General features: G+C 39.9%; 1 protein-coding gene across 2 annotated transcripts; it reads right to left on the bottom strand.

The window, feature by feature from the left end:
* Positions 1–8,659: 8,659 nt before the first annotated feature.
* On the bottom strand, positions 8,660–14,290 carry ddx5 (DEAD (Asp-Glu-Ala-Asp) box helicase 5). 2 transcript variants are annotated; one of them, XM_023269286.3, is made up of 13 exons: positions 14,127–14,290; positions 13,246–13,411; positions 13,034–13,130; positions 12,817–12,950; positions 12,609–12,674; positions 12,199–12,340; positions 11,959–12,119; positions 11,683–11,855; positions 11,460–11,570; positions 11,297–11,358; positions 11,137–11,196; positions 9,597–9,818; positions 8,660–9,392 (listed from the first exon to the last, which is right to left on the bottom strand). In XM_023269286.3, exons 1-13 carry the CDS (start codon positions 14,177–14,179, stop codon positions 8,989–8,991), a joined length of 1,851 nt encoding a protein of 616 aa, XP_023125054.1. In that variant the 5' UTR covers positions 14,180–14,290; the 3' UTR covers positions 8,660–8,988. The 2 variants fall into 2 exon arrangements, with proteins under 2 accessions (XP_023125054.1, XP_023125055.1); XM_023269287.3 differs by having other exon boundaries at positions 9,219–9,392; positions 9,584–9,818.
* Between the last annotated feature and the right edge of the window lie 2,273 nt (positions 14,291–16,563).

Raw genomic sequence — 16,563 nt, 5'->3', positions numbered from 1 at the left:
AGTAAAAGCAGTGGAGCAGCAGACCGGGCGGACCTGTTCCACGCCGCTGACGCTTCACCGGGAGCTTCTCCAGCAGTTATAAAAGTCACTTTACATTCATCTGTTTTTTCTTGAAGTCAATCCGGGATCAGCAAGCTGCTAATGAAATCAGACAGAGCCTCATTATGTCGATTACACTTGAAAATTCACAATTTTTGAATAGTTTGCAGCATTTTTTTAGCATTATTTTATAATTTACACATTAGAAGTGAGCACACTCCTGTTCAATATCGATTAAATGTCAAATAAATCTACATTATATCACTTTACTGTAATTACTTTACTTCTAAGTTGAGCAGGAATTAGTTTAGTCTCATGTAAAATTAAAACTAAGAGTTTAGAAAGAAAAACTCAATGCAACAGAAGTTTGTTTCTAGCATCTCTTTGCTGAAGGGTTTGTGTTGAGCTGACAATCTTTTTAAAATACCTCAAAGGTGCTTCACTGGATTCAAGTCAGACGATGCTCTTGGCCAGGCCATCATTTCTGCTTTGTTTTTCTTTAGAAGCTCTTTTAGGGTTTTGGCAGTGTGGTTTGGATCATTATCATGCTGGAATATTCCTCTTCTGCCAAACTTCTGCAGACCTGTTGTGCAGCTGTGAATTAAAAAGCTCTTTACAGTCAGTAACATGTCAGGCAGTGATGTTACAGGGCCTATAAAATGTATTCACCCCTTTGGTTTTCAGCATTGAATAATGGGGGATTTAATTTGGCATTTTTGACAATAATTTACAAAACAACCCCCACAAAAAACGTAGTCGTGCCAAAATGAAAACTGATTTTTAGAGTGTAATGTCAAACAGTTAAGAAGCTGTAAGATCAGCGAACACATAGGCATCCACCCCCTTTAACCCTTTGATGCACAGTGTGGGTCATTTGTCATTGGATTTGGGTCACTTTCGACCCATTTTGTGCTTCAAAGGGTTAAATTGTCTTACCTAATTCAACACAGATGCAGCCAGTTGGTGCTAGAAGTCACATAATTTATGAAATAAAGACGATGCAAGTGATGTGAAAGCGTCTCAAGTGATGATAGCATAAAGACACCTGGATGTGATTCACATGTTATCTATAACTACACCTTGAGGACACAAGAACACTACAAGCAAAATGTTGACAAGATGACTGGGAGTGACCTTGTCGGCCAATGCAACCAAAAATATCATCTCCCAGCACCTTTTATGCTCATGCAGCCCCATATCCTTCCACTCTGACCTTTGTGCTTCACTGTCAGGACTATGCATTTACTGTGGTGGTCCTGACCAGGTTCTTACCAAACATGCTGGAGCTCTTCCAAAATTTAAATGGTCTCATCTGACTTTAGAATGTGTGTGCTCCCAATGTTCTTTAGGATTTTTTGAAAACTTCTTTCAACTTACAGCTTTGTTCCAAAAGAACAATTAAGCTTTGGGGTTTTTTTTGGACATAGTTGTGTTCTACAATGTTCTTTGCGCTGTCTGAGCCGTCACAGACATTTTGATTTCCATTGATAAATCTGAAGCACATTTCCATCTGTTTTTCAAACCTATATTGTGTAAATAGTGCTCTGTCCGTGGCGTTATTTTAGTTGGACAACCACTGCAGCCCGGATTAGTGGTACTGACTTATTCTATACCTCCTGATTACCACTGCAGCTGTGTTTCCACCATTTTTTTCTTTCTATATCCTTTTTCATCTTTGTGGAGCCATGATGTAGACATGCAGATAGACACAACCCATAGGTCCAAAACTGAGAAGGTTCTGGTGTTCGCAGCTCATTATATAAACATGTTCATGCAGTTAGAACACTTAGAAATCACAGGTGGACTCAATTTGAATCAATGATCACACGTATTTAAACTCGTGAGTCAGTGATCACAGGCGTATTCACTTTAGTTGCATTGATTTTCTACTTTGGGATCTGTATTTTCAATATAGACATTTGACTTTAAATGGTGTTGCACAGGGATTTACTCACTCCTGCTGCATACTGTACATGATTAACTTTGTCTCTGTTAGCAGCTCCATGTAACACAAGATGTGCGGCAACAGTATAAAGCACTCACTGTCTCCACAGAGACAATCAGAGAGGAATGTAGAATAACTAGTCACTATGGCAGGATATCAGGATCACTTACTCCTATTGTTCATTTACACAAGATGGTCTAATCTAGACTTTTATGCACCGTGTGTAGTTATTTGTTTAGTGTAACGAATGAAAATAGACAAGGGCAGAGTATTAAATCTAAAATATACACTACTGTTCAAAAGTTTGGTATCACCCATGTTTTCCATGAAAACTCACACTTTTATTCATGCGCTAACATAACTGCACAAGGGTTTTCTAATCATCAATTAGCCTTTCAACACCATTAGCTAACACAATGTAGCATTAGAACACAGGAGTGATGGTTGCTGGAAATGTTCCTCTGTACCCCTATGGAGATACTCCATTAATAATTTCCAGCTAGAAAAGTCATTTATGACATTAACAATGACTACACTGTATTTCTGACTCATTTAATGTTATCTTTACTGAAAAAAATACTTTTCTTTCAAAAATAAGGACATTTCTAAGTGACCCCAAACTTTTGAACCGTAGTGTATTTAATTTGATCTTAGTGAGTAGGATGTAACAGCATCAGAACACTAAGACAAAGCAGTTTCCCATATTATAACGCATAGGAAGGATGAAGTACTGGAAAAGGTTTAAATCAAATCAACCTTCAGCTGTACATGTAACTGTAGTTCAGGCAAAATGAGAGGGCGTTTCACCAGGAATCCAATAAAAAAAGAACACAATTTAAAACACACACACACCCCGGAGACAAAAATTGCAGCTAAAATAAAACTGAAATAGAACTTGTCTCTGTTTAACCCTCGTGTCGTCCTGCGGGTCAAAATTGACCCGTTTTAAAGTTTGAAAATGTTGAGAAAAAATAAATATTTTCACGCTGAAATTTCTGATGGCCACATTTTCAACATTTTAACCATCTATCGCCCCAGCAGAGTGTTTGTGTTTTTATGGGTTTTATGGTTTTATAATAATCCATAATTGCATTGTTTTGTTTTATTATGCTGTTTGGAAAGCACTTCAGTCTTCTGTTATGTTGCTGTAAAGTGCTCTACAAATAAACTTTGATTGACTGATTGATTGATTGAACATTTTTGGGAAATCTTTGAACATTTTTTGGTGGAAAGAAAGAAATGAAATCAACCAAGAAATCAACCAAAATCCAGCGAATTTCGCTGGATTTTGGTTGATTTTTATGTGAATGCTCTTAAAGAAAATATTACAAGTTTTACTGATATATATGGAATCACTTTAGATATTTTTAGGATTTTTTTGGAAGATTTTTACTCATTTTTTGAAAATATTTACTAGTATTTTCTTGCCAAATTTGGGGGATTTTTTAAACAAAACTTATGAGGGAAACTTTGAAGGAATTATTGGAATTCTTGAAGGTTTTGGAAGTTCTCGGAAATTTGGGGAATTTATTAGCTGAATTTTTGGATTTTTTTCAGACAAAGAAACAATATTTTTTGGTGCCCGTAAATGAAGACAACAGGAGGATTAAAATGATTCTGTGAATTCTAATTATTTCCAACTATAACTAAAACTAAGGTGCAGTGGTGTGCAAATTCCAAATTCAAGAACATTCTGTTACGTCTTCATTTTCAAAACTACGCTGCACCTTCCAGGACTAGTTCACCTGTCAGGTTCAGAGTGGTGCAGCGCGTCAATATCAGAGTGTGAGCTGTTATCAGAAACACACCCTGTCCGTTTACCGTACGGGAGTCAAGGTCTAATGTGAGGAATGCAAACTGCACCTGCTGCCAAAAAAATGCAAGAAAGAAAAACAGGCAAGACTGCAGAGCATGCACAGTATCTAACGTGTGTTTGTGTTAGAGCTGAACTTAAGTATGCGTGGTGTAGTGGGTGTAGTGGGTGTAGTGGGTGGTGGGAGTCCAAGCACCTCGGCTTGTGGGTTCGAACAATGCGGCTCCTTTACGCATCGGTGGAGGGAAAGTAGTTCACCGTGCTGCTCCGTCTCATGCTTGCAGCGGGTGTGCCCGACGCACACCCAGAGCAGTTACTCCTCAAACCCACACCCACATACCTGCAGGGGAGAGGGAGGGATTAGAGAGGTAGGAGGAAATGAGATGGCACTGGGAGGACAAGAAAGGTAACACAAGGCACGGGGTCATCGGGCCTGGCCGTGGCCTTTAGTCACTACTGGCACTTAACCCTCGTGTCGTCCCGCGGGTCAAAATTGACCCGTTCTGAAGTTTGAAAATGTGGAAAACAAATATATCTTCACAGTGAAACTTCTGATGTCCACATTTTCAACATTTTTGGGAAATCTTTGAACTTTTTTTGGTGGAAAAAAAAGAAATGTTAAAAATGTTTCTTAAGAACATTCACATAAAAATCAACCAAAATCCAGCGAATTTCGCTGGATTTTGGTTGATTTTTATGTGAATGTTCTTAAGAAAATATTAAAAGTTTTACTGATATATATGTAATCACTGTAGATATTTTTAGGGTTTTTTTGGAAGATTTTTACAAATTTTTGGAAAATATTTACATGAATTTTCTTGCCAAATTTGGGGGATTTTTTTTTTTTTTAAAATAAAACTTTTAAGGGAAACTTTTAAGGAATTATTGGAATTTTCTTCCTGAACGTTTTGCAAATTTTCAGAAATTTGGGGAATTTTTTTACTGAATTTTTGGATTTTTTTCAGACAAGGAAACAATATTTTTTGGTGTCCATAAATGAGGACAACAGGAGGGTTAAAGCTGTGACGTCTGAATTTTTTGCAACAGCAATGAAACGAATGACAACATGAAAACTTTGCACGTTTGCCTGGAGAGTCTCCACTTAAATTGCACCTCCTCTTGGAACTTTAAAGCAATTTCCACCTTGTTTTCAACATGCAGCTCTAAGGTTTGGGTCACTCATGGTGTCATTTTTGGATTTAAAAGAATAGAAGCTCTTCCAGATTGCACAAAACCTGCTCAGCACCAAACACCTGACACACACAGTTTAGCCCCAGCTGATGCTTGTAACCCTCAAGCCACATTTCCCTCATGGTAGAGGCCAAAAACAGCTAACAGGCAGGAAGTACTGGACTTACAGTGACAACTCCAGATGCATGCAAAACCGTCTGCATGTTTGCATGTGGGTAAATAAGCAACTGTTTGCCGACAGATTTGCCATATTTACTGTCGGTTCATTTGTTTCTGCTGCTGTTGATGAGCCCAAACTAAAAGTGTTTGCAGGTTTAGTAATCAACCCTATGAATATGCTTTTTTCTTTCGCTCCTGTTCCATTTATTCCTCACCGTGAGCTTGTTTATTATTGAAAATAAATTCCTACACCTCTATGAAAACAGCAGAAAAGTGGCTTGAAGGGGAAAAAAAGTCTGAATAATGTCATGAATCATAAAAAAAGAGCACAAAAATTGAAGTGGAATCAACATGTAGAACATTTTTCTACAAGTGTTACCAATATTAGAAAAAAATGGGGGTGCCACATGCTATACAGTCATGGATGAAATTATCGGCACTCCTGGAATTTTTCCAGAAAATACACCATTTCTCCCAGAAATTGTTGCAATTACAAATGTTTTTGGTATACATGTGTATATTTCCTTGATGTGCATTGGAAAAACACAAAAAAGCAGGAGAAAAAAGCCAAAATTGACATAATTTTACACAAAACTCAATAAATGGGCCAACAATGCAACAATTTCTGGGAGAAATGGTGTATTTTCTGGAAAAATTCCAGAGGTGCCAATACTTTCGTCCATGACTGTATATAGACATTTTACTTTCATATTTACCAACTCTGTGTTTTCTGCTCCACTCTGCAAACTCGAAAAGATATTTCCCCATGCTGAATGTATCTTCCAAGAACTTGAGGCCAACTTGCTCGTCTGCGTACTACTTTTGCTGCATTTATTTTATTTATTCAGTATGTTTTATTTCCCTGTCATCTCCTCTTTGCCCAATGTAAACACAGCCTGCAGTTCAGCCGAAAAATCTTGTGAATTTGAGTCACATGACTGTTGGATGCAACTGAGTCCATCACAACTTCACAGTTCTACTGAGCAGCACAGAATTTTTCACTTTTTACAGACTCAGGTGCAAACGCTTTAGATTTGGAGATTTTTTAAAGTGATTTTCATGTAATATCATTTTAAACTTAGACTTGACTGATTGTTTTCAAAGGAACACCACACATGGTTCAGTCGTGAATGTCAAAAAGCTGAAAATTCAACAATTCTGTTTTTATAGTTTCTGTCTCTAATAAATGGTGCTATATTGGAGATTTTTTTGGAACGTAGCATGCCCTTCAGGGGGCTGCACAGTGGTTTGGTGATTAGCAGTGTTGCCTTGCAGCTAGAAGATCCCCGGAATCTTTCTGCATGGAGTTTGCATGTTCCCCTTGTGAATGCACGGGTTTATTCCGGGTACTTCGGCTTCAGACAGTAGGATTCAGACACAGAGACACTCCAGAGACTCAGATGACTGGTTGAGAATAAGGTCTACTGATATCAGGAGAAGTGATGCAACAAGCAACACAGTGATGTGAACACTGGCAGCATCAATTCTGAGGATTCTCAGTTATATAATGTAGTTGGGAGAAGGACTGAGAAAGACTACAGACTAGTCTGCTTAGTCACGTCAGAAATAGACAATAGTTAACCTTGCCCATAGCAGAGAGTCCCAGCATATCGTCCTCCTACAGCGTCTGCCTGTCTGAGGGTAATTTAGGATGATGTCAGCAAACAGCCACGAGAAAATACCTCAGCAGGGGGAATGGGAGTCATTTTTCCTTCGCAAATCCCTTATTTTGGATCGTAAGAGCGTCAAAAAGCTGAAAATTCAACATTTATGTCCCTAACAAATGGTGTTATTTTGCTGATTTTTAAAAACATAAAATGCCCTTCAGGTTTCAGAGGTATTGATAGTTACATGAATGTCTCATTTACATTGAATCTTTTCTACTGAATGTTATGCAAAGTGTATGTTAAAATCCCTAAATGAGGAAGTATTGAAATGAATCAGCTAAACACCAGGTTAGTCTGGGGTGTGGAGAGTTTGGACAGAATAACATGAAGACTTGTGCCACTAATTGCTGATTGAAATTAAACTGACAGTTGCTTATTTTTGCCTGTGACACATTAATAAAAGCTGCAGTGGTTTCTCCATGTATACAGGTGTTGGTGTGTCCACAGTTGAACTCCAGTCAAGTCCAGCCCATGATGTGTTTAAACTCCACATTGTGCAATCCATCCAGATAATCGCCGTTCGTCCACATCTGATTAAACTCTGCAGCAGCTTATGAATAATCAGTATCAGTATGAGGTAGAATCTCTCCAGAACAAAGAAAAAGAAGCTCATACCAGCCCAACGTGTTTCTTTTTTGTTTTGTTTTGTTTTTTTTTTAAAGCAGAAGTTGCTGTCAGCAGCAGGGTGTGTCTGTCACCTATGAAAAAAAAAAAGAAAAAACTATTCTCTGACTCATAAAAGGCTCAGTAGTATTTGCACAGAGTGCGTTCCACACATACTTCCAGGCCATGGCTCTGTAAATATGTAGAAAGCAATTTAAATCAACCGCACCCACAGCCCACAGATCTAATCAGAATGACTCGGTTCTGACCTGTGACCAGCTTTCAGGCTGATTGGAAAGGAGGAGCTGTTTTACTGTCACACATGGGACTGAGGGGCCCAGATCCTCGCTTACTTCAGGTTATTACGAATACATCTCGATCACCATTTAACCAAGTTTACATGACTGACAGCAGAGCAGTTCTGAATTACGGTCAAAGTAAAATGGCCATAAATCAGTCCGTGGTTTCAAATTCAAGACTGGAGTGCATGTACTTCTTCTGCACTCATCTAAAAGTTGAACATTGGAGGAATATTTTCAACACAATCTGATGTGCACAGAGGAGTTAGAAACCACAACTTTAGACAACCTACATTCATCTAAGCCACTTAACAGGAGTTGTTTAACCCTCTAAAACCCAGTTACAGAAATACATCAGTTTTATTTTTTTAAATATTTTGTGTATATATATATATATATATACACACATATATATATATACACACAAAATATGCATATATATGCATATATATATATGCATATATATATATATATGCATATATATACATATGTATATACATATATATATATATACATATACATATATATATATATATATATATATATATATACATATACATATATATATATATATATATATATATATACATACACATACATACACACTGAATTCCTTAAACACCTCAAACCAAAGACTTTAGTGGTAGTGGTGAAACAGTGCTATTAAAAAGATGTGGTAAGACAGAAGACCAACAGGGTAAACAAGTTGCAGATCCCTGCCAACCTAGAGAGGAAGTGAATCACCTGCTGACATCTTTTCTGCTACATATGTTATGACAACATTAAGAGAAACATCACAACCCTGACCCATTATACTGATCACGAGGGGATCAGTTTGCTAAACACTGACACCTGCTGGACAGTAGCAGCACTACCCGAGTTATATCATGAGGACTGACTAGAATCTGCAGAATGCTTTCATTTTCAGAAATGACAAAACAAGTGGTTTTTGGAGGTTTTATTCGAAAGATCATGCAGTGCACTTCCAAGGTAGGAGCTTAACATCACTTTCAATGATACACATGAAAACCAATACACTGTAATTACCTAGTACAAAACTTAACTAAACATTACGGAGGAATGTAACAAATTAAATAATAGGAAAAACAAGTGCGCAACGCCACCATTGCTGCACTGCAGATCTTAAAAGGCTTGATAGAGGTTCAAGTTGTTGTAACCCTGTCGTGTAAATACAAAAAAATCTGGATTAAGTATAGAACTTAAAAGACCAAAAAAAAGCAATAAATTACTTCTTTCAAGTGTACGGTGTGTTTACTGAGAGAACTGAGGAGGCATGGGGTACGGCACCAGTGGAGGAGGGTGCTGCTGTGGAGCCTGTACCTGGGGGAAGGGGAACGGGGGATGAGTAGCACCGTTCTGTGTGACGGCCTTGTTGGGGGCGAACTGTTGGGCCTGGAAGTTGTTCTGGCCTCCAAAGGAGCCAGTTTGGTTAAAGTTGGACTGTCCATTACCGTTGTAGCTTCCTCCACTGAAGCCATTGCTGCTGCCGTTGTTACCCCCATAGCCTCCATTCTGTGAACCTGAAAAGTTCTTTCCTGGTCCATTGTCAAAGCCTCTATCATTATTCCTGTCCCTAAAACTGCCAAAATCACGCCTTCCGGAGGAATACCTATCCCGACGGTCATAGTCACCACCTCGGCCTCCCCTTGAACGACCTGGAAAAAAAAAAAAAAGGAAAAATAAAATAAAAATCTTACACGTAATGACCAATCACAACTTTTTGAAAGAAACTAACGTGAAAGTGTTTTTGAGATACCGTGAAAATCCCATTCACTTCTCAGAATAAAGAGTTGAGAGCAGCAGAGAAAGAGAGGCTGCGGTCCACAGCACAGTTTTTGTATCTCACCAATTAGATTTACCTCCTCTGTCTTCTGCCATCTGGAGGAGCTTGGGATTGATGGCCTGGTTGGCCTCCCGCAGCACAGAGATGAGGTCGCTGGCCTGTCTCATGTTGTTCGGAGTGAAGAAGGTATAGGCTGTGCCCGTCTTTTGGCTACGAGCCGTTCTGCCAATGCGGTGGATATAGTCTTCGGAGTTGTTGGGGTAGTCAAAGTTGATGACAAATTTCACGTCTTCAACATCTGTAAGATTACGTTGCAGTGTGGCATAACAGAGGACAGCACACAGAGTCGTGCACCGGTGCCACCACAACAACCAGATCAAAAACAAAAAAGCGCAGGTTAGTACAGTCGTGAGGCGGGATGGCTGGTTACCCCACAAGGCTGCGAAAGACTGGAATTAAACAAAACTGCAGATAAACTATTAATCCACGGGGAGACTACGGTGGGAAAAGAGAAACAATGCACACTCCAGTAGCGTCTAATCCAGTGAGGGAAAAAAAAAAAACCTCCCCTGTTGAGCCACTGCCAAACCAGCTTCAGAAATAATGGATCAGCAGTCTTACCATTTTTTGGAGTATGCATTCACTAGTCCATTCCCATTGCAGCACACGCCCCACTTATTGTCAAGTGACTCTCATGTCTCTACACTGTGCGCACACTACTGCCTCCTAGTGCGCTTGAGCTAGAACTTAACCAAGGTCCCTTTGTCACACACACATGAGATGCTGCCTATAAAGCCCACACTTGTGTCTCTTGCCAAGAAACTGTAGCTCTGAACTCATTTGCAGGATGTCTACACTGCACCCCGTTCTCAGCATGGCAAGTTTATTTCCAGACCCAGTGTTCACTTGATCATATTGTCTCTTGTTGGCAGGTCTCGACATGACTTTGAAACGCAGGCGAGGGAGGAGTGTGAGCTTGGATTTTGTCCAAGTGTGTCCAACTAGCATGTCCCACTGTCACCAAAAGCGCCAGTAGCCATGTCATTACAGAGGTGAAGGTATGACCGATCTGACAGACTGCTCTTCGGACAGAAGTTTAGGAAACTGCGATACTAACGCCACCCATGCTTTTACACAGTCTACACAACAGAAAGCTCCTTCTAAGTGACTCCAATGACTTGCAATGCGGTGCCCAAACATACATGCAAGACAATATGAGACAGTGTAGCTGGGCTTTGAGCTGGTACAGTTAGAGCCTGGGTGTGTGAAGCAGTCCAAACCATTGCCAGAGAACAGACGAGCATATTGGGGAGGAACTGTGGCCAGCCCTCAACTCTCCCCCTTTTTAGGCAGGCCAGCGCGTTATGCTGCACATGGGCCTGGTCACCTCTGTACATCTGCACGACTGGGAGACCCGTGCCTCGCCAGTCAGGACACCTCCAAGAATCCTCCTTCCCCCTCTGGATACCTGGGCTTGTCATGCCAAGGCCCTGCCACACAGACTGCTCCTTCAGGTCAGGGGAGAAACTCAGAAAGAAGCAGAAGAGTTAAAGAAAGCAAATACACTTTCTTTTAGAAATAATTAAGAGTGTAAACAGCTCAGCGAGGATACTGACCAAGACCCCTGGAGGCAACATCTGTAGCAATGAGAATTGGAGCCTTCCCATATTTGAACTCTGGAAAATGAAAAAAAAAAAAAAAAAAAAAAAAAGACAATTTGAATGAGATATGTTGTACATGTTCCACATCTCAGATTAACTATCGATTCATACTTACCATTGAGAACCCAGTCTCTTTCCTGCTGGCTTTTATCTCCATGGATACCCATAGCAGGCCACCTAAAAGAAATTTAAGGTTTCAGTGTCATTCTATGGAGGTAGCCCTAAACTTTAAAATCAGTACAACCTAGGTAGTCATGTTGTTTAACTTCACTACGTACCCATCCCTCCTCATCCTCCTGGTAAGGTCATCACACCGTCTCTTTGTCTCTACAAAGATGATGGTCTTGTTCTCTTTCTCACTCATAATTTCCTCAAGCAGACGAATGAGCCTACAACAAGTCAGTCAATCAGTAACTAAAGGTTCAAATGCTGTAAAGACTGCATTCATTTTGTCACTTTATTATCAATATTTGAGTTTACAGCCATGGACTAACTACTCACTTGTTCTCCTTCTCTCCATCATTACAAACATCCACTATCTGCAGAATGTTGTGGTTGGCACTCAGCTGCAGTGCCCCAATATTGATCTGCACATACTCCTTCAGGAAGTCCTCTGCCAGCTGGCGAACTTCTTTAGGCCAAGTAGCACTCCACATCAGAGTCTGTCGGTCAGGCTGCAAACAGTACAACGATTAGCAACAAATTCACATCTTTTTAGAAAGCATTTAGTTCCTGCATAGGGTTTCATAAAGCAACTCAAGAAAGAAATAAACATACTCTAATCTGGTCAACAATTTTCCGGATCTGCGGCTCAAAGCCCATGTCCAGCATTCTGTCAGCCTCATCCAGCACAAGGTAAGTGCATCGGCGAAGATTCGTCTTTCCTGCCTCAAGGAAGTCAATGAGCCTGCCTGGAGTGGCGATGCAGATCTCCACACCTTTAAAGAAAGAATTGAGTATTCAGTTCTCTAACCACAATTCTTTGGGTACTTGGACAAAAGGAAAAATCGACAATACCTCTTTCCAGGTCACGGATCTGAGGTCCCTTGGGTGCTCCTCCGTAGATACAGGTGGACTTGAGGCGAGAAGCTCTGCCATATTCTGCAGCCACCTGTTGCACCTGCTGTGCCAGCTCACGGGTTGGAGCAAGCACTAAACACTGCCAGGAGGATAATAACTGCTTTTAGACAATGGACAGGCAGCAAAACATTCAATTGCCTTGACCCTCCCTTCTTACTCATTTCCACTGTTGAAATAAGACTGTATTGCAACTTCAGAACACTAACTGCAGTGCATCATACAAAGATCAATTTAATTTCAATTAAAAGGATCAGTACTCGCCCTAGAATATATCTTGTAAATGAGTACCATAATGCACTAAACCCTCCCAGATAAAATGCAGGTTACAGTGAGTGATGACTACTTACAATTGGACCGTCTCCACGTTCCAAAAACGGCTGGTGGTTGATATGCACGATGGCAGGGAGCAGATACTGCAAAACAAACACAGCAGTCACTTCCATAAGTAAAATAAGCATAGGACTAGTCATGTAACACAAGTTCTCATTGATTTAATCTGCTCAGTACAGGTCAGTTGAAGGCTGCAATTAATTTCAAATAAGATGTGTAACTTACGGAAAGCGTTTTGCCAGAACCAGTCTGTGCAATGCCAACCATATCCTTGCCACTGAGAGCCAGAGGCCAGCCCTGAGCTTGGATTGGTGTTGGTTCAGTCCAGTTCTGTTTGTTGATCACATCCATCACATAAGCTGGGGGGAAAACGGGACAATTAACCACTGCGATCCACAAAACTCCAAGTGTGATCTTGTTTCATGAGTTGTTTAATACTTACATGGGAAGCTGGCTTCATGGAACTTTGCAATAGGGTTTGGGCAGTCTCTCCCCTTGAATGTAATGGTTTTGGACCTTCTGTACTGTTCAACTTCTTGCTGCAAGACAGTGGATGAAGAACATTGCGTTCAGTGGTCACAACCCATTGCGTAAGTGCAACACGTGCAGGAGGGAACACATGTGTTGAAGGGTTACGTAAGATTTCATACATACCGCGGACCTCCGGGCAACGTCGGGATGCTGCTGGTAAAAGTTTTTCTCAAACTTCGGGAGCTCGTCCAGGTTCCAGTGTTTCTTCCTCAGCCGTTCACCGGGATTCCCGAACTTTCCTCCGCCTCCGCCGCGGTTTCCACCAAACCGAGGTGGACCACCGCCATAGCTGCAATTGATTAAAGGCATTTTTTACAAAGTCAGATTGAGCACAGTCGCCTCAAACACCACCGTTTAATACAAATACAGTCCCGTCTTTAACTGCGTCATTCTGTGAAAATGTATAGCTGCCATATACTTTCCAGCCAGCAGAGGAACAATGGAAAAAACAGCCGGCATTTTGTATCCGCATTCAAGCTGCCACATGGCGAAAAGCCGACTAGCCAGCTGTATTAGCATCACTGACGACACACCGCATTAGCCAAAAAGTAAATACCCAGGGGGGGAAATGATTTTATCAACACAGAGATGTATGAAACAGCGTAGCAGAGCAATAAATATAGTCGATATTGTGAATAACGGTTACCGACAGCGGTAAAAAATGTCCGGCGCGGTGTCGGTAACGTTACCCTGAAGCTAACGATGAGCCGTTGTGCGGGGGCACGAGGCCGGACAAGGCCTTGACAACGGGTTCATTTCGCCGGCTTGGGCCTTGTGTGGAAAAAGAACACCGGCTACCGGCTAATTTTTAACCCGCTACGCTTTCATTTTAAACCCAAGTAAATTCAGTAATTTTCGTCTATCGAATAGTTCTACAATATTTCGCTTACCGGCTCGTTTTTTCTTTTTTTTTTTTTTTTGGTTTAAAATCTTGTCGGCCATTTCTACCGCTCGCACGAGAGGGAAGAAAAAAACGTTTATTCACGCAAGAAAATAGTACTTACCCTCTGTCTCTATCTCTATCCCTGCCGCGGTCTCTGTCGGAATATCCAGGCATATTGTAAACAAACGGTATAAATAAAAAAAAAAGATAAATACAACGTGGCTTTACTGCCGACTAAAAAATCCGACCGGCAGCGGTGAAATGCCGGTAATGTAGCAACAAGGCCCGGTTTATATCGCAGGAGGAAGTTCCCCTTTCGATGTATTCATCCGCAGCACGGGTTTCGACTTCAGCTATTCAAGACACGATAGACACAACAAAGCAGTAAATTTACTCAAACGTTTACAGTGTACACTAAAATTGGATTTAAATACTCTTCATAGACGTAAAATTCAATAACTCGGTTTTCCTTTGACAGTCTGCTCTATTTGATGCTTGCAACGCGTGTTGGCGGATGACTACGTAACAGACAGAAAGTGGTGATCGGGCCTGACAGAGCTTCCGATGTGTTACGGTAATTGACGTCATCAGGACCAACCCAAAAACATAAAGTACACAACTTTTCTCTTATTGTTCTGTAAAAGAAACCCTGTGTAACAAACCTTGACTCAACCTTAGTTTGAGTATAACTTATTACAGATTATTTTTGGTTCAAACCGGCATATTTAAATATATATAACTTTAATTGTGTCAGAAAGTAGTTCTCTGCTCCAAGAAAAGAATTCTGAGTAACAACAGCAACCAGAATATGTGGTCTTTCCATGATTGTTATAGTGTCTTTACCTGTACGTACATAAAACACATTAAAGAACATTTTGTATAAACTTTGAATGAATAATAACTAGCCAGAGGTCTTGTTAACATCGTGACACATTGGGTGTTTGGCCCAGCCCAGTGGTTTTTAGATTTGAACCTGATAAATGAGACTTTGTTCTGAAAGTAAAGTCATCCCACTTTATTCCTGTGCTTGGTCCATGTTCCACATTAATATCACAGTGAGAGAAGGGTAGCTAGAACAGTGGTTCTCAGTGTACTCATGATAATTTACAGCTATAATTATCTGTCAAGTTGTGCCTTGTGACAAAAACACTTGAGAGCCTCTGAGCTAGACCAGTTATAGCTACAGGCTGGAATGAGACTGGCATATCTTGTAGGTAATTAATACTCATTTCTATCTTAAAGCTAATTTAAAATCCTTTATATAACCCAGGAGCAGAGATGCAAGTCCTGGTGAACCCATTACTATAAATATATAATGAATAATTAGACCAAATCTGCTGTCTGTGTTGCTGATTAAAAGAATAAAAGGAAATTCTAGTCAAATTTAGTCTGATGGTAACTAGTGTGGATCCTGCTGCTGTCCGATGCTGCACTTGTTTAACAAACTCAGAGGAAAGACTCCTACGAACAGCTACAACAAGTGAAACTTCAGCTCCTGCTCCTTGGTATATCTTGTTAACCCTCCTCTTGTCCTCATTTACGGGCACCAAAAAATGTTGTTTCCTTGTCTGAAAAAAATCCAAAAAGCCAGCAAAAAAAAACAAAAACGCAAATTTCTGAAAATTTGCAAAACCTTCAGAAAGAAAATTCCAATAATTCCTTAAAAGTTTTATTTTTAAAAAATCCCCTAATTTGGCAAGAAAATTCTTGTAAATATTTTCAAAAAATGAGTAAAAATCTTCCAAAAAAATCCTAAAAATATCTAAAGTGATTACATATAAATCAGTAAAACTTGTAATATTTTCTTTAAGAACATTCACAAAAAATCAACCAAAATCCAGCGAAATTCGCTGGATTTTGGTTGTTTTTGTGAATGTTCTCAAGAAATATTTTTAACATTTTTTTTCCACCAAAAAAATGTTCAAAGATTTCCCAAAAATGTTGAAAATGTGGACATCAGAAGTTTCACTGTGAAATTATATTTCATTTACACATTTTCAAACTTTAAAACGGGTCAATTTTGACTCAGTAACTAGATTTAGTGTGTTTTGGGCTCTGTGTGATGTTTATGGAGCAGTGTTGGTTCTGTAATTTGGAAGAAGACTGATGTTCACACTTTGTCCAGAGTGTAGACAAAAAGAACAAAAATGCCTGATTGTTTTTTTGTGTGACAAGACGCATGTGTTTCGGTGATTCCATCAGTCATAGGAGACACTGGAAACTCAAGACAGCCATGATACACATGGTCTTTACAAGTGTATGTAAACTTTTGCTCACAAGTGAGCCGCTAGAATGGTTACATGAAGAAAATAGCTCACATTTCAGCTCTCTCCTTAGCAGTACTCAAGGCAAACGTTTACTGTGGGACATCTTTCTGAGTAAAATATACAAAAACATTATAATAACTTCCAAAACTGGAAGCAAAACAGATGGACAAGGAGTCTCCACACCCTCAGTCATTGCATGAAAGACAAAACAGTTACACTAAAAGCATGCCCTTATTGATATCCATCAATAAATAACTAATTACCCTAAAATATATAAATAGCCCTTTGCAT

Source organism: Amphiprion ocellaris, chromosome 19 (genome assembly GCF_022539595.1).
Source record: "Amphiprion ocellaris isolate individual 3 ecotype Okinawa chromosome 19, ASM2253959v1, whole genome shotgun sequence".
Taxonomy (NCBI): Eukaryota; Metazoa; Chordata; class Actinopteri; family Pomacentridae; genus Amphiprion; species Amphiprion ocellaris.
This window is presented reverse-complemented; position numbering and strand designations above follow the sequence as displayed.

What these genes read in the sequence shown, in the direction of transcription:
- ddx5 (XM_023269286.3), bottom strand. Translation starts at nt 14,179, where the DNA reads ATGCCTGGATATTCCGACAGAGACCGCGGCAGGGATAGAGATAGAGAC. An exon ending in AACGTGGAGACGGTCCAATT is followed by an intron (nt 12,341 to 12,608) that starts GTAAGTAGTCAT and finishes TCCTCCTGGCAG; the next exon opens with TGTTTAGTGCTTGCTCCAAC. An exon ending in AAGAGACTGGGTTCTCAATG is followed by an intron (nt 11,197 to 11,296) that starts GTAAGTATGAAT and finishes TTCATTTTCCAG; the next exon opens with AGTTCAAATATGGGAAGGCT.